Source organism: Scyliorhinus torazame, chromosome 2 (assembly GCF_047496885.1).
Source record: "Scyliorhinus torazame isolate Kashiwa2021f chromosome 2, sScyTor2.1, whole genome shotgun sequence".
In the NCBI taxonomy this organism is placed as follows: Eukaryota; Metazoa; Chordata; class Chondrichthyes; order Carcharhiniformes; family Scyliorhinidae; genus Scyliorhinus; species Scyliorhinus torazame.
The window spans coordinates 143,348,731-143,370,439 of record NC_092708.1 but is presented as its reverse complement, the minus strand read 5'-3'; the positions used below and the strand labels follow the sequence as shown (position 1 = coordinate 143,370,439).

The 21,709-nt window shown below is 50.3% G+C and overlaps 1 protein-coding gene across 2 annotated transcripts in view; it reads left to right on the top strand.

Annotated features, from left to right (window-relative positions):
- zswim2 (zinc finger, SWIM-type containing 2) overlaps positions 1–21,709 on the top strand; it is a 129,700-nt gene that overhangs the window by 53,408 nt on the left and 54,583 nt on the right. For both annotated transcript variants that reach the window (XM_072477852.1, XM_072477861.1), the window contains exon 6: positions 12,424–12,672. In XM_072477852.1, the coding sequence (XP_072333953.1) occupies positions 12,424–12,672 (249 nt within the window). The remainder of the gene's footprint in view (positions 1–12,423; positions 12,673–21,709) is intronic.

The following is a 21,709-nucleotide window of genomic DNA, read 5'->3' as shown; positions in this document are numbered from 1 at the left end:
GACGGCGACGTCGACGAACATACTGCGCAGGTGCGCACCACATATGGCCGCACCGCGCATGCGTGGTGGTGCAATGAACGTACTGACGCTACAACCTGCGGCAACTGTGGCTCTCCCACTTATAGCGGCAATGCCCTGCCAAATCCCGACAATGCCTGAGATGTGGCAAACTTGGACACTATGCTGCTTTATGCAGATCAGCCTGGCCTGTCAATTCGTATTGCTCTGGCTAGACTCGCAGGAATGTCCGGGCCATTCAACACCACGGTCACCGAGTCCGATGCGGACCTACTACCCGATATTGACACTGAGGACCCGAAGACACCTTTTCGAATCGGCATCGTTACAAAAAACAGGGTGTCCCCGAAGCAAAGAATCCAGCCTCTATCGGTATACAGCATCGATCCAGACGATGAATGGTGTGCCACCCTTACGGTCAACCAGAATTCGTCGCCCACCTCAGAGGCTTAATTTTTGAACTTTGCGGACTTATAGACTCTCTGAATTGTTTTGTTGCTTTGTTTGATCGTTTCCCTGGTTTGCATATAGTGTTGATCTCATTATTCTTGTTGCATACTGCTTCTCTGCACCAGGCACCTTCCCATGTAAATAGCTTAGTTCTCATGCACGTAGTCCTGTAAGTATGTCTTCGCATCCCACACGTAGTTAGGAACATTCTCACCATGCATTATTTATTGCCACACACATACATTCTTTTATAAAAGGGGGGATGTCACGATATACACCAGTATATCATGGTGCAGATACACACACACTGATGGACACACAGAAAGACCAATCAACACACACAACACCGCAGCCAATCACCAGTTAGAGCACACTCACTATAAAGACAGGGGGCATCAGAGTTCCCGCTCATTCGGGATGCAGCCTCCTACAAGGACAGAGCTTACAGCTTACAGCACAGGTCCTCACCATGTGCTGAGTGCATAGACTGGTTCGGACAGGCATAGGTCTTTAGTTTAATCTAACATTGTGTTAACCCACAGTGAAAGTATGTTCAACAGTTTCTAACTTAATAAAATACTGTTGCACTATTTCAAGTGTTGGTGACCTGTATGTGTTCCACGGATCCAGAACACCCAACACAGCACGCAGTGCACCCCCATTTTTTTAGCTGGCCGCGGCCATCATTTTTAAAGCCGCTCGCAGCCGGCATTGTTAAAAGCGACCGGGAACGCCACGATGAATGGCTCCGCAACTGTCCCGAAACCCGCCTGCGACCTAAGACTTTGAAAATCCCTGCCCTAGCTGAGGAAACTAATGATAAAGTTAGTCAGGGATTTCTCTCTCGCTTGCTTATATCCATTTTCTCCATGTTGGACATTATAAACTTTAGGAAAGGCTGGGACTGGCTTCAGCTGTGATGCGTCCCACAATCTTGTAGCTTGCTGCTCAATGTTCATTATATGGGCTGATGCATGAAGGAAGGCTATTTACATAATTATTTTGTTACATTAACACCTTATTTTGAATGTACAGCTTTCATTTCTAAATCATAGTCTAATCACAGTACTCTCTATTGGTTAATACTGACTTTGATACTTAAAGCCTCCTTTGTTAAATAGCTCAGTGAACAATTTTCATACTTAATTAACATTGGACATACAAGTAGGGAGTTTTATCCAACAGAGGTTATTGATTCTATTAATGAAACATTAGAAGGTAATTGGCCTCTAACTTTATCATCAAATAAAAATGAAATTAATTGAAACTGGGGTCAATTTAATGCTGAAACTGTAAGCCTGCACACTATTTTAATTGTAAGTGATTTAAATCAGTCTTTAAATGAATTGCAATGCCTTCAATGTATAGAAAAACCTGGCATTTGATTACTTTGTCACTAGAGATAAATTTCAGTGTTGAATATTTCAAATTCGCAGGACTGACAAATGTTATTATTCCTGAGTATGGGAACATGATAGTTGTGCATACTAATAGTTATCATGAGATACTGACAATGCATGGAAGAAAGGGATTAACCTCATGTAATTTATGTACCAGCTGCATCTTTAACAGCTTATTTCAAAGCAAGTGAATAGCTATTTATGGGCATGATTTACCGGCCACATCCCACCGGAATCGAGACAGGAGTCGGCCGGTAAAACCCACGAGAGGCTTCTTCTGGGATTCTCGACGCGTTACACTCTGCAGCACGCCAAAATCTAGCAGTGCCACCTGGGCACCCTGACAGTGCCACCTGAGTGCCACCCTGGTACGGCCAGGGTGCCCAGGTGGCACTGTCCGGCTGATGGGGGCACTGCCAGGGTGACAGGCTAGCAGTGCCAAGGTGCCCGGGTAGCATTTTTCCCATGCTGGGGGTCGGGCCTTGGGCTGTGTTCTTATGAGGTGGGGTGTCGGCGGGAGCTCGAGGACCCCCTCAACAGGTGAGTTGGGGCATTGGGAGGGCCCGAGGGTTACGGCAGGGGATCGAGAGATCGGGGCACCATTTAAAAATGTAGAGTGGAACTCCTCAGTGCAGGATATGACGCAAAGTGCGGCCTCAGGGGGCATTCCCCGCCGAGGCCCGAAAAAAATAACCGAGTGCCATTCGATATTGGGGTCCTTCCCGGTGCTTAACGACCCCTCTAAACCCACCCACAAGCTTGAACCTGGACAATTGCTGAAACTGTAAGCCTGCACACTATTTTAATTGTAAGTGATTTAAATCAGTCTTTAAATGAAAAAGTAAACCCTATGTCCTTATTCCAGCAGTAGCTGTGAGAACAATATCATTTCTAAATATGGCGGTGTTCTCTTTTTCTGACTCTGATTGCCAGTGTCTTGATCTGACTGGCTACCTTTTCTCTTAGAGAACACTCATGATGATGCCACTCTGCAGAGCAAAGTCTTTCATACAATCTTTAATATCTTAAATGTGCTATGTTGCAAGGTGGCTAAGACTGAAGTGGTGTTTCATAATGCAACTGATATGCAATATCATGACTCTTGTGAAAGAATTATTTACATTATAACTGGTCTCAGATGCTTATTCTAGAGCGATCAGGAACCAACACTGAAGAATATGGCATTGATTACCCTGAGTGACTCTGCCCCTTGCCTCTTTGAGTTAAATATTAATGTTGTAATGGATTGCCTTAAAATTAAATGTATTCCTGGAAACTGAGCAGAAATTTGCATGATGCAATATTGATGGTCACAAATGAATTATATATTTAGAATCATAGAATCACTACAGTGCAGAATGAGACCATTCAACCCATCGAGACTACACTGACCTTCTGAAGGAACACCCTACTTAGCCCCACTCACCTGCCATAACTCCATAACTCCACCTAACATTTGGACAATAAGGGACAATTTAGCATGGCCAATCCACCCAACCTGCACATCTTTGGATATGGGAGGAAACCAGAGCACTCGGAGGAAACACAGGGAGAATGTGTAAACTCCACAGTCACCTAAGGTCAGAGTCAAACCCGCGTCCCTGACACTGTAAGTGAACCACTGTGCCGCCGTGCCGCCCTTTAATAAAGTTGAGTTGTTGGTATTGTTTAAGAGGCAAAGTTGCATTTTTTTTTCCTCCCATAGCTTTTCCTTTCTCCTACAACCTACAAGTTTTTAAATCCTAATCACACTTGATGATTTGCATCATCTTCTCTCCTTTATAGCCTAGTTGGGGTTCTTCAATTTGATCATTTCTGACTTCACTCGGTATATCTCAAAAATCTGAAAGAACTATTATTTGAGTCTAGAACAGCATCTAAAATAGGACTGCAACCTAACAAAGAAGCTGTGTACTTCTAAGTTCTCAGCACAAGAACTCATAACTCACCCATCATGATAAATAATGAAGAACAGAATACTTTAGCAGTTGATCAATGATGGCATTATTGCAGTTACAAAGCTCATTGGTGCACTCTACTGGCGGTGACTGGGTACTACAAAGATCATACTTTTGAATATCATGCAACCTAAAAATCACAAGCATATCTTCTATCTTCTAAGTTTACCTAGTTTTTTGTAAAAGCTATTCTATTCCAAATACATGTAACAACAGCAAAATACAAAACATGCTCTCCATACAATCACAGTCCACAGTTTGCATAATTTTTCCTTCTTTATTTCCCGCCCCCCCGATGAGCAATTCCTCATGGACAACCCCCACCACAACTCAAAGCCCACCGCTGACCCCTTCAACTCAAACTTAATCTTCTCCAACCGGAGAAAATCATACAAATCCCCCAGCCATGCCACCACCCCCAATGGCGTATCCAAGCTCCAATTTAACAGGATCCGTCGCAGGGCAATTAGAGAGGCAAAGGCCACAACATCGGCCCCCTTTCCTCCAGAAGCACCAGCACTTCTGACACCCCAATAATCACCACCATTGGCCTTGAACCTGTGGTTTCCACACAGTGGCATCAGCAACAACATCCTCTCCAACTTAAAATGCCTCCTCAGCTGGTTCCACACCCTGACTGTCGATTGCACCACCGGGCTCCCCGTATACTTCCCCAGAGCTTACGGCAGCAGAGCCATCACCATGGCTCTCAGACTGGATCCTCTACAGGACTCCTTTTCCATCCTGACCAATGCCCCATAGAACATAGAACATAGAACGATACAGCGCAGTACAGGCCCTTCGGCCCACGATGTTGCACCGAAACAAAAGCCATCTAACCTACACTATGCCATTATCATCCATATGTTTATCCAATAAACTTTTAAATGCCCTCAATGTTGGCGAGTTCACTACTGTAGCAGGTAGGGCATTCCACGGCCTCACTACTCTTTGCGTAAAGAACCTACCTCTGACCTCTGTCCTATATCTATTACCCCTCAGTTTAAAGCTATGTCCCCTCGTGCCAGCCATTTCCATCCGCGGGAGAAGGCTCTCACTGTCCACCCTATCTAACCCCGTGATCATTTTGTATGCCTCTATTAAGTCTCCTTTTAACCTTCTTCTCTCCAACGAAAACAACCTCAAGTCCATCAGCCTTTCCTCATAAGATTTTCCCTCCATTCCAGGCAACATCCTGGTAAATCTCCTCTGCACCCGCTCCAAAGCCTCCACGTCCTTCCTATAATGCGGTGACCAGAACTGTACGCAATACTCCAAATGCGGCCGTACCAGAGTTCTGTACAGCTGCAACATGACCTCCTGACTCCGGAACTCAATCCCTCTACCAATAAAGGCCAACACTCCATAGGCCTTCTTCACAACCCTATCAACCTGGGTGGCAACTTTCAGGGATCTATGTACATGGACACCTAGATCCCTCTGCTCATCCACACTTCCAATAACTTTACCATTAGCCAAATAGTCCGCATTCCTGTTATTCCTTCCAAAGTGAATCACCTCACACTTCTCTACATTAAACTCCATTTGCCACCTCTCAGCCCAGCTCTGCAGCTTATCTATATCCCTCTGTAACCTGCTACATCCTTCCACACTATCGACAACACCACCGACTTTAGTATCGTCTGCAAATCTACTCACCCACCCTTCTGCGCCTTCCTCTAGGTCATTGATAAAAATGACAAACAGCAACGGCCCCAGAACAGATCCTTGTGGTACTCCACTTGTAACTGAACTCCATTCTGAACATTTCCCATCAACCACCACCCTCTGTATTCTTTCAGCTCGCCAATTTCTGATCCACATCTCTAAATCACCCTCAATCCCCAGCCTCCGTATTTTCTGCAATAGCCTACCGTGGGCAACCTTATCAAACGCTTTGCTGAAATCCATATACACCACATCAACTGCTCTACCCTCATCTACCTGTTCAGTCACCTTCTCAAAGAACTCGATAAGGTTTGTGAGGCATGACCTACCCTTCACAAAGCCATGCTGACTATCCCTGATCATATTATTCCTATCTAGATGATTATAAATCTTGTCTCTTATAATCCCCTCCAAGACTTTACCCACTACAGACGTGAGGCTCACCGGTCTATATTTGCCGGGGTTGTCTCTGCTCCCCTTTTTGAACAAAGGGACCACATTTGCTATCCTCCAGTCCTCTCACACTATTCCTGTAGCCAATGATGACATAAAAATTAAAGCCAAAGGTCCAGCAATCTCTTCCCTGGCCTCCCAGAGAATCCTAGGATAAATCCCATCAGGACCCGGGGACTTATCTATTTTCAGCCTGTCCAGAATTGCCAACACCTCTTCCCTACGTACCTCAATGCCATCTATTCTATTAGCCTGGGTCTCAGCATTCTCCTCCACAACATTATCTTTTTCCTGAGTGAATACTGACGAAAAATATTCATTTAGTATCTCGCCTATCTCTTCAGACTCCACACACAACTTCCCATCCCTGTCCTTGACTGGTCCTACTCTTTCCCTAGTCATTCGCTTATTCCTGACATACCTATAGAAAGCTTTTGGGTTTTCCTTGATCCTACCTGCCAAATACTTCTCATGTCCCCTCCTTGCTCGTCTTAGCTCTCTCTTTAGATCCTTCCTCGCTACCTTGTAACTATCCATCGCCCCAACTGAAACTTCACACCTCATCTTCACATAGGCCTCCTTCTTCCTCTTAACAAGAGATTCCACTTCTTTGGTAAACCACGGTTCCCTCGCTCGACGCCTTCCTCCCTGCCTGACCGGTACATACTTATCAAGAACACGCAGTAGCTGATCCTTGAACAAGCTCCACTTATCCAGTGTGCCCAACACTTGCAGCCTACTTCTCCACCTTATCCCCCCCAAGTCACGTCTAATGGCATCATAATTGCCCTTCCCCCAGCTATAACTCTTGCCCTGCGGTGTATACTTATCCCTTTCCATCATTAACGTAAACGTCACCGAATTGTGGTCACTGTCCCCAAAGTGCTCTCCTACCTCCAAATCCAACACCTGGCCTGGTTCATTACCCAAAACCAAATCCAACGTGGCCTCGCCTCTTGTTGGCCTGTCAACATATTGTGTCAGGAAACCCTCCTGCACACACTGTACAAAAAACGACCCATCTAATGTACTCGAACTATATCTTTTCCAGTCAATATTTGGAAAGTTAAAGTCTCCCATAATAACTACCCTGTTACTTTCGCTCTTATCCAGGATCATCCTCGCCATCCTTTCCTCTACATCCCTAGAACTATTTGGAGGCCTATAGAAGACTCCCAACAGGGTGACCTCTCCCTTCATGTTTCTAACCTCAGCCCATACTACCTCGGAAGATGAGTCCCCATCTAGCATCCTCTCCGCCACCGTAATACTGCTCTTGACTAGCAGCGCCACACCTCCCCCTCTTTTGCCTCCTTCTCTGAGCTTACTAAAACACCTAAACCCCGAACCTGCAACATCCATTCCTGTCCCTGCTCTATCCATGTCTCCGAAATGGCCAAAACATCGAAGTCCCAGGTACCAACCCATGCTGCCAGTTCCCCTACCTTATTTCGTATACTCTTGGCATTGAAGTAGACACACTTCAAACCACCTACCTGAACACTGGCCCCCTCCTGCGACGTCAAATCTGTGCTCCTGACCTCTATACGCTCATTCTCCCTTACCCTAAAACTACAATCCAGGTTCCCATGCCCCTGCTGCATTAGTTTAAACCCCCCCAAAGAGCACTAACAAATCTCCCCCCCCAGGATATTTGTGCCCCTCAGGTTCAGATGTAGACCATCCTGTCTGTAGAGGTCCCACCTTCCCCAGAAAGAGCCCCAGTTATCCAGAAATCTGAATCCCTCCCACCTGCACCATCCCTGTAGCCACGTGTTTAATTGCTCTCTCTCCCCATTCCTCATCTCACTATCACGTGGCACGGGCAACAACCCAGAGATAACAACTCTGTTTGTTCTAGTTCTGAGCTTCCATCCTAGCTCCCTGAAAGCCTGCCTGACATCCTTGTCCCCTTTCCTACCTATGTCGTTAGTGCCAATGTGGACCACGACTTGGGGCTGCTCCCCCTCCCCCCTAAGGACCCGGAAAACACGATCCGAGACATCACGTACCCTTGCACCTGGGAGGCAACATACCAAACGTGAGTCTCTCACGCTCCCACAAAATCTCCTATCTGTGCCCCTGACTATCGAGTCCCCAATTACTAATGCTCTGCTCCTCTCCCCCCTACCCTTCTGAGCAACAGGGACAGACTCCGTGCCAGAGGCCCGTACCCCATGGCTTACCCCTGGTAAGTCCCCCCCCCACAAGTATCCAAAGCGGTATACTTGTTTCTCAGGGGAACAACCGCAGGGGATCCCTGCACTGCCTGCTTCTTCCCAGTCCCTCTTACAGTTACCCATCTATCTCCAATCTTTGGTGTAACTAATTCCCTGAAGCTGCTATCTATGACCCCCTCTGCCTCCCGAATGATCCAAAGTTCTTCCAACTCCAGCTCCAGTTCCCTAACTCGGTCTTGGAGGAGCTGGAGATGGCAGCACTTCCTGCAGGTACAATCAGCAGGGACACTAACGGCATCCCTCACCTCAAACATCCTGCAGGAGGAACATTGCACTCCCTTCCCTGCCATCCCTCTAACTTTCTACCAAGATCTGGCTAACAACTAAATTAAATTTTTAAAAAATAATAATAATAATAATAAAATATGGTACTTACCTCACACCAATGGGTTTTATTATTAGGTTAGAGGAGGAGGGCGGGTGGGAGACACTACACGTGTAGTGTCTCGGGTTTCCTCTCCACCAGAATTTATTGGTGAGGGTCTTCCCAGAAGTCCGCCGGTCGAACTTCCTGTTCCCGCCTTAAACACTAAAATTTTTTTAAAAACAGCAAAGAGGGACCGAAAACGGGACCAGGTAAGTGTTTACCGCTGAAATTGACTAGCCTGCTCCTGTGAAGGTCTCCCAGAAATCACTAACGCACCGCTCCCGCTGAAATCGACTGGCCTGCTCCTGCAAAGACAAGTGTTTTTAAAGGAGAGACTTACCTCCCAGAAGTCACTTGCGCACTGCTCCCGCTGAAATTGACTAGCCTGCTCCGCTCCCGCTGAAATTGACTGGCCTGCTCCTGCAAAGACAAGTGTTTTTAAAGGAGAAACTTACCTCCCAGAAATCACTTGCGCACTGCTCCCGCTGGAATTGACTCGCCTGCTTCGCTCCCGCTGAAATCGACTGGCCTGCTCCTGCAAAGACAAGTGTTTTTAAAGGAGAAACCTACCTCCCAGAAATCACTTGCGCACTGCTCCCGCTGAAATTGACTAGCCTGCTCCGCTCCCGCTGAAATCGACTGGCCTGCTCCTGCAAAGACAAGTGTTTTTAAAGGAGAAACTTACCTCCCAGAAATCACTTGCGCACTGCTCCCGCTGAAATTGACTAGCCTGCTTCGCTCCCGCTGAAATCGACTGGCCTGCTCCTGCAAAGACAAGTGTTTTTAAAGGAGAAACCTACCTCCCAGAAATCACTTGCGCAATGCTCCCGCTGAAATTGACTAGCCTGCTCCGCTCCCGCTGAAATCGACTGGCCTGCTCCTGCAAAGACAAGTGTTTTTAAAGGAGAAACTTACCTCCCAGAAATCACTTGCGCACTGCTCCCTCTGAAATTGACTAGCCTGCTCCGCTCCCGCTGAAATCGACATACCCCCAATTGCCTCACCTTCTCCACATCCGCCGTCCAATAACTCTGCAGCAGGTTCAGGTGTGTCTGCCTCTGCAACAGAGTCCTCTTTATCCTCGGCACCATCCCCACCCATATGAACTCCAAGATCAATGACTCGCTGCTGGCCTGCCATGGTCTGCTTTAAAAGCCAGCTATTTAGTCCTGTGCTAAACCAACAAACAGGAACCTTGGCAGCACATTCATCTTTACCACATGTACCCTCTCTGCCTGCGGCAAATGCTAAGTGATCCACCTCTTAAAATCCCCCTTAAAACTGTCCGTGTGGAGTTTGCACATTCTCCCCGTGTTTGCGTGGGTCTCATCCCCACAACCCAAAGATGTGCAGGGTAGGTGGATTGGCCACACTAAATTGCCCTTAGTGGGAAAAAAAAAGAATTGATACTCTAAATTTATATATATTTTCTTTAATCCCCCTTAACCTCCTCCATTAACGCTGTTAAATTCCACCTGTGCATCGTAGCCCACTCTCACGTCACTGAATCCCCAAATAACTAAACCTTTCTCTAGCTACCTTGAATGGCAATGCCCCCAAAATTGGCCTCCCGCCCCACCACATTCACTGAAAAAACCTCGCTCTTCCCAACATTCAACTTGTACCTCTCCAACAGTCCCATGATCCTGCCCACACTCTCCAGCAGGTCCGACACAAACAACAGCAGGTCATCCGCATACACCACCCAGTGCTCTACTGGAGGCTTACACCGCCTTCCCCTCAACCAACTGCCATCATCCCCCACCAGTTCTGCCTCACTTAATCCCTCTGTCCTTCCCTGAACCGGGTCCATCCAAGATGGCCCTCCTCTCCGCCCACACTCAACCTCCAACTCTGCCATGTCACAATACCCCCCCCCCCCCCCACCCCCCTGACCACCCCTCGCGACCTCTTCACCTCCGTCCACCAGCATTGCTTGCTGGCATGGCAACCCCCGCCTGAAGGCCCACCTTGCACTCCTCTCCACATCTCCCCCCCCCCCTCCCCCCAACCAGTCCCTCCTTAGCCAGGCCCCTTACCCTCCTGAATACTGACCTTACCAACAACCCCATACAAAGAGCCCCATCATACACACCCCTTACATGAAAAAGAAAGCACTCATATTGACATATCACCTCCTCCCAAAAAACACAACAAAATGTAGGAGGGGAGGGTGATCATCCCCCCTTACAAACTTACAACTCCCCAAAACAAAAATTCCCACCCTCCAGCAACTCAAAACAACCATAACACCCAACTTTTGAGGACTTCGCTCCTCCATCTCGCACCAATTCTCAGTTCTCCCCCAGTTTATGGTCCCTTATAAAGTTGTTCACTTCTTCTGGTGTCTCAGAGTTGTACACCTGGCCGTCAAATGTCACCCCAAGTCTCGCCAGATACAGCACCCTTCTGTCGATGCAACACAGCCTTGGCCATGTTGAATCCCGGACGCCAGCTCCGCGTCAATGTCTTGATATATCCGGACATGATTCCCCTCTCATTCGCAGTCTCGCTCCGCCCTGGCCCACCTCAGAGTCTTCTCCTTCTCCACGAACTTGTGCAACCGCACAATCACCGACCGCGACGGCACCTCCGCTCTCAGCTTCTGTCTCAAGGACCTGTCGGCCCAATCTATCTCTGGGGCCTTGTCCAATACCTTCTCCACCAGTCTAGCCAGCATCCTTGACACATGGTGGCGCTCGTTCCTTCCACACCCTCAGATCCCCAATCCGCAAGTTCTGCCGCCTGGACCTGTTCTCCTGCTGCTTCACCTTTACCCACAGCAACTTGCATAGATCCGCAAGGATCCCCACCTTCGCCTCCAAGGACTCAATCCGATCACTCTGGTCGACCACCACCTTTTCCACCTCGTGTACCGTCTACCCTTGCGCCTCGCGGCACTTCCCCCTCGATCCAACGACCCTCGCAGAGGTGCCACTGCCCCCTCAATCGCCTTTGACCAGCTGTCGTGCATCTCCTTCTTTTGCTGGCGAAATACCTCCTTGATGGAGCTCATCAACTGCTCCATCTGAGATTTTCCCACCGACGGCGACACTTCCCTTTCCGCCATTCTCAAAATTGTCGCTGCGGCACAGGTCCCCTCCAATTGCTCAGCTAGGTCTCTAACTGTCTTTTGCTGGGTCTGGTAGCCAAAGATATGCCAAGCTTGGGGAGAATCTCTTCCTCTACACCTACTGCGCCACATTTCTGCCGGAACAACCCTGTAAAGAGTATAAATGCCCAAACCAACGTCTTCGAGCCGGAGCTACCTTTTGTGCGACCACTCACCCAATGGCCGCCACTGGAAATCCCGGAAGTTTGCTAGTTAATGTTTTATGATTATTTTAATGTGAGACATTGCATAGATGAATAAGACAAATATTTGCAATTCGCAAGTTTGCCTATCTTAATTTCCCATTTTGGTTCCCTAAGTTTTTGAAAAATATTTTCTCGAGATGCCTATGGAATTTGTTTGCTGTATGCTTTTCACGACATTGTGTTGCAAAGGAACGGGAAAAGTTGCAATATCACAATTTTCAGTTCTCCCATTTTTTTATAGACTGCAGTGACCTTACATTATTAGGTAGTGGCTGCTTGTTGGTGATAATTAAATTGCTGTATTCATCTTTTCACAGTAACGTGCCATTTGCAAGCTTAAAATCACATATTTTAATTGCTGGAAGTGGTGGTTCTAGAAACAATAATATTGAGATTATATTATTGACCAAATCTAAAAATCTAGTGATTGTATTTAACCAGAAAGTATATTTTTGTGGATATCCATGTTCCTATTTATCTACACAGTGCTAAATATCAACTTTGATTATGCATGCAACTGTCCATGGTGACAATTTGCTTTCTTAATTCAGATATAGCTGTGGTAACAATGTCCATATCAGATGTATGAAGATTTGGGCAGAACACCAGGTAAAGACTGAGATTGAAAGTATCATCAAGTGTCCTCTCTGCAGAGAGACGTTTGCACCTCTGAGTCTCCTGCAAGAAGAATATAGAAACTCCACTCAACTTTTGGCAGCAGAAAGAGAAAGGCTTGACAGGCACCTTGGCATTCCATGTAATAACTGTCAGGTTTGTCCAATTCAGGGCAAGTGCTACAGGTAAACAAATTTCTGTTTCATGTTACCAAATATCAAATATATGAAGTAGTACTTTGCTTTTTCTGTAAGTGTATTATACCACTTGATGCTTCTTTTATAGTAGTTTTTATATGAGCATATGAAATAGGAGCAGATGTACACCTCACAGCCCATTCAGCCTGCTCCGCCATTCAATTCTGATCTTAGGCTTCAACTATATTTTCCCGCATGCTCCCATATCCCTTAATTCCCTGAGAGACCAAATATCTTTCTATCCAAGCTTTTTAAAAAAAATTTAGAGTACCCAATTATATTTTTCCAATTAAGGGGCAATTTAGTGTGGCCAATCCACTTGACCTGCACATCTTTGGGTTGTGGGGGTGAAACCCACGCAGACATGAGGAGAATGTGCGAACTCCACACAGACAGTGACCCGGGGCCGGGATCGAACCCGGGTCCTCAGCGCCGTAGGCAGCAGTGCTAACCACTGCCCAACATGCCCCCCCACCCTCGTATCCAAGCTTTAAATGTACACAAAGTTGGATCCACATTCCTCAGGGATAAAAAAATTCCAAAGATTCACAACCATTTGAGGCAAGAAATTTCTCCTCATCTCAGTATAAATGATCGGCCCCTTATCCTGAGACTATGTGACTCTCTGACCAGCGGAAACCATCTCTCAGTGTCTACCCTATCAAGCCCCTTCAGAATTTTGTAGGTTTCAATAAGATTATCCCTCATTCTTCTAAACTCTAGAGGATATAAGCCCGATTTAAATATTCACAGTGCTGATTCACGAAGATGTTGCCCAGTATGAGGCAACACAAATATGAAGAAAGTCTTGAAAATTTGGAATTGTTTTCATCAGTTCAGAGGAGACTAGAGGGTGACTTGCTCAATTCAAATTCTGAAAGAATGCAAAAGAGATACAGGGGGTGGGATTCTCTGATACTGAGGCTAAGTGTTGATGCCGTCGTAAACGCCGTCGCGTTTCACAACGGCATCAACATGCACCCAGGAACAGCAATTCTGACCCCTCCAGTGGGCCAGCACGGCACTGGAGCGACCCATGCCGCTCCAGCTGCCGTTACCGGTGTCAAATGGACGGCACGGGTCTGTGAATGCACGGTGCGACCCTTCTCCGCCCTCGTCCCGACGCAAAATAGCGTAGGGCTACAGGGGCCGGTGCGGAGCAAAAGAGGCACCCGCCCAAGAGGCCGGCCCGCCGATCAGTAGGCCCCGATCGCGGGCCGGGCCACAGCGGAGGCTCCCCCGGGGTCAGAGACCTGGCCAAGGAGTTGGAAGAGTCTGTGGCGCAGCAGGTATTGGAAGGATGGTGGAGGGGGAAGTGCCGGGGCAGGGTGGAAAGCCCCAGATGGAATAGTTGATGGCTTTCATCAGGGAAGAGTTCCGTCAACAAAGGAAAGAAATGCAAGAGGACAGGGGCTGTGGCACTCCTGAAGGGCTCGGCGAAAAGGGTTGAAAAGTGTCTGGAAGCACAGGGTGTCGGAGATCCGAGAGATGGAACAGGTGATGTCGGATCACAGCAGTCGGCAGGTGGCATTGGAGGTGGAGGTGGGTCTCTTAGGAGACCTTTGCAAGACGCTGAGAGCAAAGGTGGAAGAACAAGAGAACCTGTCGAGAAGGCAGAACCTGCGCATTGCGGGCCTGCCTGAAGGAGTGGAAGGCACGAGTGCCACAAGTTATTTCTCAAGGATATTGGCAGGGCTGGTGGCGGAGGGGGTGCTGGACAAGGCACCAGAGGTGGATAGAGCACACAGGTCTCTGAGGCAGAAGCCATGAGCTGGGGAGCCGCCAAGGGCTGTGATTGTAAGACTCCACAAGTTTGTTGAAAAAGAGAAGATCCTGCAGTGGGTCAGGGAGAACCAAAAAAATGAATGGGAGGAGAAGAAAGTCCAAATATACCAGGACATTGGAGCTGAACTGGCAAAATGGTGTGCCGGATTTAACAGGGCCATGGCAGTGCTGTATTGATGGCAGGTCCGGGTGCTCTACCCGGCAAAACTGTGGCTGACCTATGAAGACCGGGATTACTACTTTGAGACCCCAGAAGCGGCCAATGACTATTAAAGAGCACAAACTGGGGTAGAACTGAACCTTTGTGGGAGCCGGAGGAGCCGGCACTATGAAGTAACAGAAGAAACGGACAGAGTGGGGGATGGAGCGTGAGGGTTTTTTATCTTTTCCTCCCAGGTGGAAGTTTTTTTTGTTGTGTCGACAATGTTTGGAAGGGATGAAAAGTTTGGTAGGGGACAATTGTCCCCCTCCCACCCCCTACCTCCCGCTGCCCGTGGTGGGTGTTTCGTTTTTCCGGAGGAGGCGACCTATGGTTTGGGATGTGTTTTTGTTTGAGTGATGGGAGGGGAGGTCCGCAGGGAGCCTTCTACACAGAACAAAGAGGAGAGGATGGAGGAGGGTGGGGTCAGTAGGAGGAGCCTTTGGGCAGGAGTTGCCATGCTGGCTGGTTGATGCGACCATCAATTCACACGAAACCAGGAGTAGGAGTAAACTGTGGCTTTAATCAACTAGAACAGTGCCTGCCTGCGACTGGTCTGCTAGTGAGGGCCGCTTACAGGGCTACTGCTCTTTATACCTCCACTCAAGGGGTGGAGCCAGGGGCACCAACATGATACATTACAGGTAATACCTTACAATAGTCCATTGGTGGAGCCCACATGGGCAACAGCGTGATACAGTTATATACATGGTGAATGGTTACTGCAAACGTTCACCACATTCATCCCCTGTTAAAAAATGAAGTCCGGCGGGGGTGAAGGGTTCATAAGTTCAGCCTGTCCGGCGCACGGATCATGCGCTGTGTGAGGCACGATCAATTGAACAAAGCCTAGAGTTGGATACAAATGAGGCTTTATTGCTCTAAGATGTGTGGTCTCCCACAGCAGCTGGTGAAATTGCTGCTGAATGGAGGACACACATATTTATACTCCGCCTACTGGGCGGAGCCAGCAGGCAGGGACTACAGGCGAAACTGCAGTACAGGTCCTACCTTACATCACCTAATATAGGTGCAACAGTGGTTTACACTGTGATCGCCGAAGCCCTGGTATCGCAGCTGGCCCTGGTGTCGAACTCATCTGTGCTGGCATGGGTACTGAAGTCGCCTGTGCGGGCACAGATGTGGACTCCGGGAGCGTGTCTTCTGGAGCTTCAATCCTGTCGGTCGGTGAAGCGGGAATGGAGGGTGGGAGGGGATGAGGGTGCCATCTAGGGGTGGGGGCGCTTCTGCATAGGTCGGGCGGGGTAAGTTGGGGTGGCGGTGGTAGTGGAACCCGTGGGTGCCAGGTCCCGGAGGGAGACCGTATCCTGTCGGCCATCGGGGTGAGCTCGTTGAGCTTCCCAGGACGATATACTATATCGTAGTTATAGGTGGAGAGTTCGATCCTCCACCTCAAGATCTTAGCATTCTTGATCTTGCCCTGCAGCGTATTATCGAGCATGAAGGCTACCGATCGTTGGTCGGTGATGAGGGTAAACCTCCTGCCAGCGAGGTAGTGCCTCCAGTGCCACACGGCTTCCACGATGGCTTGGGCTTCCTTTTCGACCGAGGAGTGTTGAATTTCGGAGGTGGTGAGGGTTCGTGAAAAAAATGCTACTGGCCTGCCTGCCTGATTGAGGGTAGCGGCGAGGGCAACCGCTGATGCGTCGCTCTCCACCTGGAAGGGAACGGACTCGTCCACCGCGCGCATTGCGGCTTTGGCGATATCCGCCTTGATGCAGCTGAAGGCCTGGCGGGCCTCAGCCGCCAGTGGGAAGATGGTTGTCTTGATTAGTGGGCGGGCTTTGTCCGCAAAGTTGGGGACCCACTGGGCGTAATAAGAAAAGAATCCGAGGCACCTTTTCAGTTCCTTGGGGCAGTGAGGATGGGGGAGTTGCAGGAGGGGGCGCATACGGTCGGGGTCGGGTCCTAGAACCCCGTTTTCCTCGACGTAGCGAAGGCTGGCTAGTCTGGTTGTGCGGAAAACGCATTTTTCCTTGTTGTAAGTGAGGTTAAGGGTTCGGGTGGTTTGGAGAAATCTCTGGAGGTTGGCATCGTGGTCCTGCTGATCATGGCCGCAGATGGTGACGTTGTCCAAGTACGGAAATGTGGCCCGCAGCCCGTACTGGTCCACCATTCGGTCCATTGTTCTTTGGAAGACCGAGACCCCGTTCGTGACGCCAAAGGGGACCCAGAGGAAGTGGAAGAGGCGGCTGTCTGCCTCAAAAGCCGTGTAGTGGCGGTCCCCCGGGCAGATTGGGAGCTGGTGGTACGCAGACATCTGATCCACCTTGGAGAATACCCGGTAGTGCGCGATCTGATTAACCATGTCTGCGATCCGGGGAAGGGGGTACGCAACGAGGTGTGTGTACCGGTTTATGGTTTGGCTATAATCTACAACCATCCGGTTCTTTTCCCCGGTCCTGACGACCACCGCCTGAGCTCTCCAGGGGCTATTGCTGGCCTCGATGATTCCCTCCCGCAAGAGTCGCTGGATCTCGGACCTGATAAAAGTCCTATACTGGATGCTGTACCGCCTGCTTCTGGTGGCGACTGGTTTACAGTCAGCGGTGAGATTTGCGAAGAGCGGGGGTGGGTCGACTTTTAGGGTCGCAAGGCTACATACACTGAGTGGGGGTAGGGGCCCGCCGAAGTTCAGAGTTTGGCTCCTGAGGTTACACTCGAAGTCCAGTCCCAACAAGAGAGGAGCGCAGAGCTCAGGGAGTACTTATAGCTTAAAATTGGCTTACTCGGCGCTCTGTATTGCGAGGGTAGCGGGAGTGCACCCCCGGAGTGCGACCCAGAAGCAAGGGAGATGGTTTGATGTGCCGGGAAGATTGGGAGCGAGCAGCGTCTTACCATGTCTGGATGAATGTAGCTCTCCGTGCTCCCGGAGTCGAACAGGCAGGGAATTTTGTGTCCATTTACCCGGACGGTCATCATGGAGCTCCGGAGATGTTTGGGTCGCGACTGGTCAAGGGTGACCGCGCTGACTTGCGGGTAGCCGGCGTGGTCGGAGGTGCTGGGGTGGTCCCAAGATGGCTGCCCCCGTCGGTCGCACGTGTCGGGTGGCGTTGCAGATGGCGGCCCCCGACGGTCGTACGTTTCGGGCAGTGAGGAAGATGGCGTCCAAGATGGCGGCCCCCATGAATCGCACGTGGCGCGCCGCGTGTGCGAGGATGGCCAAGATGGCGACCCCCATGGGTCGCCCACGTTGGTTGGGGTGGAAGATGGCCGCCCCCACGGACAACACGAGGCCGCTGACGCGTCCGGGGGGGGGGGGGGCGGATGGGCAGACATGCTGTCACACTGCGGGATCTGCGGGCCTGTGAGTCTGAGGGTCGGGCCTGCGATTAGAGTTTTTGGACCTGGCCAGGCAAACTTTAGCAAAATGTCCTTTTCTTCCGCAGTCGCTGCAGTTCGCGTTCCAGGCCGTGCAGCGCTGCCTGGGGTGTTGATGCCACAGAAATAACAGGGTAGGCCCCCATAGTGGGCGGGCAGCCGCGCGGCACAGGCCTGGGGTACTCTTTGGTCGGGGGTCCACGAGGGGTTGTGTGATCGGACGGGAATGCGGTAAGGCTTTGGAACGCTACTTCTAGAGAGGAGGCTAATTTTACCGACTCTGCCAGATCTAGGGCACCTTTCTCGAGTAGGCGCTTTCATGATACATTACAGGTAATACCTTACAATGGTCCATAGGTAGAGCCCACATGGGCAACAGCGTGATACAGTTATATACATGGTGAATGGTTACTGCAAAACGTTCACCACACAGGTAATGGCTGGATGTGAGGTGGGGGATATAGTTGAGGGGGAGGGGTGGGGTGGGGGGTAAGGGAGGGAGATATGATGTGGCAGTGTTGGAGAAGAAGCGTGGTTAGGGTCAGAGAATGGGTCCATCTTGGATGGGCCTGGTACAAGGCAAAATTAAGAGAGGAACAGCCGAAAGGGGAGGATAGCAAACTGTAGAGGGTATTGGAGGCATAAGGCCCCGGTAAGGCTTATAACGTGGAAGGTGTGTGGCTCAATAGACCGGTGAAAAGATCTTGGGTCTTCAGATACCTCAGAAGTTTGATGGTGGGGGTGGTCTTTCTGCAGGAGATGCACCTCCGTATGAAGGACCAGGCTAGGTTGAGAAAGGGATGCGTGGGTCAGGTATTTCACTCAGGGTCTGACTCAAAGTCGTGGGGTGGCTATCTTGATGAGCAAGAAGACAGGGGGCGTGATTCTCCCCTACCCGGCGGGGCGGGGGGTCCCAGCGGGATGGAGTGGCGGGAACCATTCCGGCGTCGGGCCGCCCCAAAGGTGCGGATTTCTCCGCACCTTTAGGGGCCTTGAGGGGCTATTGAGGGGCTAGGCCCGCGCCGGAGTGGTTTTCGCTCCCCCGGCTGGCGTGGAAGGCCTTTGGCGCCACGCCAGCCGGGGCCGAAAGGAATCTGCTGGCCGGCGCGAGTCTGCGCATGTGCGAGAGCGACAGCGGCTGCTGACGTCATCCCCGCGCATGCGCGGGGGGGGGCTCTTCCGCAACGGCCATGGTAAATGCTGTGGCCGAGGCGGAGGGAAAAGAGTGCCCCCACGGCACAGGCCCGCCCGTCGATCGGTGGGCCCCGATCGCGGGCCAGGCCACCATATGGGCACCCCCCGGGGCCAGATCGTCCCAACGCCGGAGCCCGCCCGCCCCTCCAGGTCCCGCCGGTAAGAGAGGTGGTTTGATCCTCGCCGGCGGGACAGGCATTCCAGCAGCGGGACTTCGGCCCATCGCGGGCCGGAGAATCGCCGGGGGGGGGGGGCCGCCGACCGGCGCAGCGCGATTCCCGCCCCCGCCGAATCTCCAGTGCCGGAGAATTCGGCTACCGGTGGGGGTGGGATTCACGCCAGCCCCCGGCGATTCTCCGACCTGGCGGGGGGTCGGAGAATCCCGCCCAGGGTTTGAGTGCGTAGGAAGTGAGGGCTCCGAGGGGAGATATGTGATGGTGAGCAGGAAATTGGAGGGAACGCGGGTGGTGTTGATGAATGTATATGCACCAAATTGGGACGATGTAGGGTTTATGAGGAGGTTGCTGGCAGTGATCTCGGACTTGGCCACACATCAGTTGATTATGAGAGAAGACTTTAATTTTTCTATTTGTTCATGGGACGTGGAAGTCTCAAGATGAGCCAGCAATTATTGCCCATCCCTAATTGCCCTTGAGGGGGCAGTTAAGAGTCAACCACATTGCTGTAGGTCTGGAGTCACATGTAGACCAGACCAGGTAAGGATGGCAGAGTTTCTTCCCGAAAGGACATTAATGAACCAGATTTTTACGACAATCGGTAATGGTTTCATGATTATTGGGTGAGGTAATCGAGGTACACAGGGATTATTCGAGGGCAGCCACCACGGATGGATTGACGAGAAGGAAAAAGCTACAAGGGCAATTCGATAGGTTGACACCAGGGAGGGCGGTAACCCAGCTTTGCAAGGCAAGGAGGGTGCAGTATGAGTACGGGAGAGAGCAAGTCGAATGTTGGCACGCAGGCTGCGTCCAAGGAAAATTTGAGGGTCCGGGCAGACAGGGGAGGTGGTGTCGGAGCTGGGGAAGATAAATTAAGCGTTTAGGGAATACTATAAAGAACTGTACAGGGCGGACCCGGGGGATGAAGAAGGCAACATGCTGGGCGTTTTTGGACGAGCTGGAGTTCCCGCAGCGAGAGGAAGAGAAGAGGTAGGTGCTAGAAGAGCCTTTGGTGCTAAGACAGGTATTGGAAAGTAGAAGGAGGATGAAGTCAGGAAAGGCCCCGGGGCTGGATGGGTACCCGCCGGAATTTGGAGTTTGCGATGGAACTGGCACCTCATCTGCTGGGGGCGTTTAGTGAGGTGCTGGAGAAGGGGGTGCTGCCGGAGACGATGCCGCAGCGACGATTACATTAATACCGAAGAAGGGGAAGGACCTGTTCGAATGTGGGTCGTACAGGCCCATATCGCTGTTAAGTATGGATGTAAAATTACTGGCCAAGCTAGTGGCGGGGAGGATCAAAGGTTGTGTCCTGTGGGTGGTTGCGGAAGACCAAATAGGTTTCGTAAAGGGCAGACCAGCCTCCAGTGATATAAGGAGATTGTGAAACATGAATATGACCCCGTTGAGCGGACGGAAACTGCAGGTAGTGCTGTCTATGGATGCAGAGAAGGCATTTGATCGGCTGGAGTGGCAGTACCTGTCCAAGGTCCTGGGAAGGTTTGGGCCTGTTATATGTGGCACCGGTGGCGAGCGTGCGGACCAACGATATGAGCTCACCAATATTCGGGTTACACAGGGGAACGAGGCGCGGGTGCCCGCTGTCACCACTGCTGTTCATGCTAGCAATAGAGCCCCTGGCAATGGCCCTTAAGGGGTCGGCAAAGTGGCAAGGGGTTAGAAGGGGGAGCAGGGAGCACCGGGAGTCGCTATATGTGGACGACCTGTTACTGTACATGTCGCACCCGCTGGAGAGCATGGGGCATCTTTTTCAGGATGGCAGCCGATGACTAGTGGTGTACCTCAGGGGTCGGTGCTGGGACCACACCTTTTCACAATATACATTAATGATCTGGAGGAAGGAATTGAAGGCACTGTTGCTAAGTTTGCAGATGATACAAAGATCTGTAGAGGGACAGGTAGTATTGAGGAAGCAAGGGGGCTGCAGAAGGATTTGGACAGGAAAGGAGAGTGGGCAAAGAAGTGGCAGATGGAATACAATGTGGAAAAGTGTGAGGTTATGCACTTTGGAAGGAGAAATGGAAGCATAGACCATTTTCTAAATGGGAAAATGCTTTGGAAATCAAAAGCACAAAAGGACTTGGGAGTCCTTGTTCATGATTCTCAAGGTTAACGTGCAGGTTCAGTCGGCAGTTAGGAAGGCAAATGCAATGTTAGCATTCTTGTCGAGAGGGCTAGAATACAAGACCAGGAATGTACTTCGAGACTATATAAGGCTCTAGTCAGACCCCATTTGGAGTATTGTGAGCAATTTTGGGCCCTGTATCTAAGGAAGGATGTGCTGGCCTTGGAAAGGGTCTAGAAG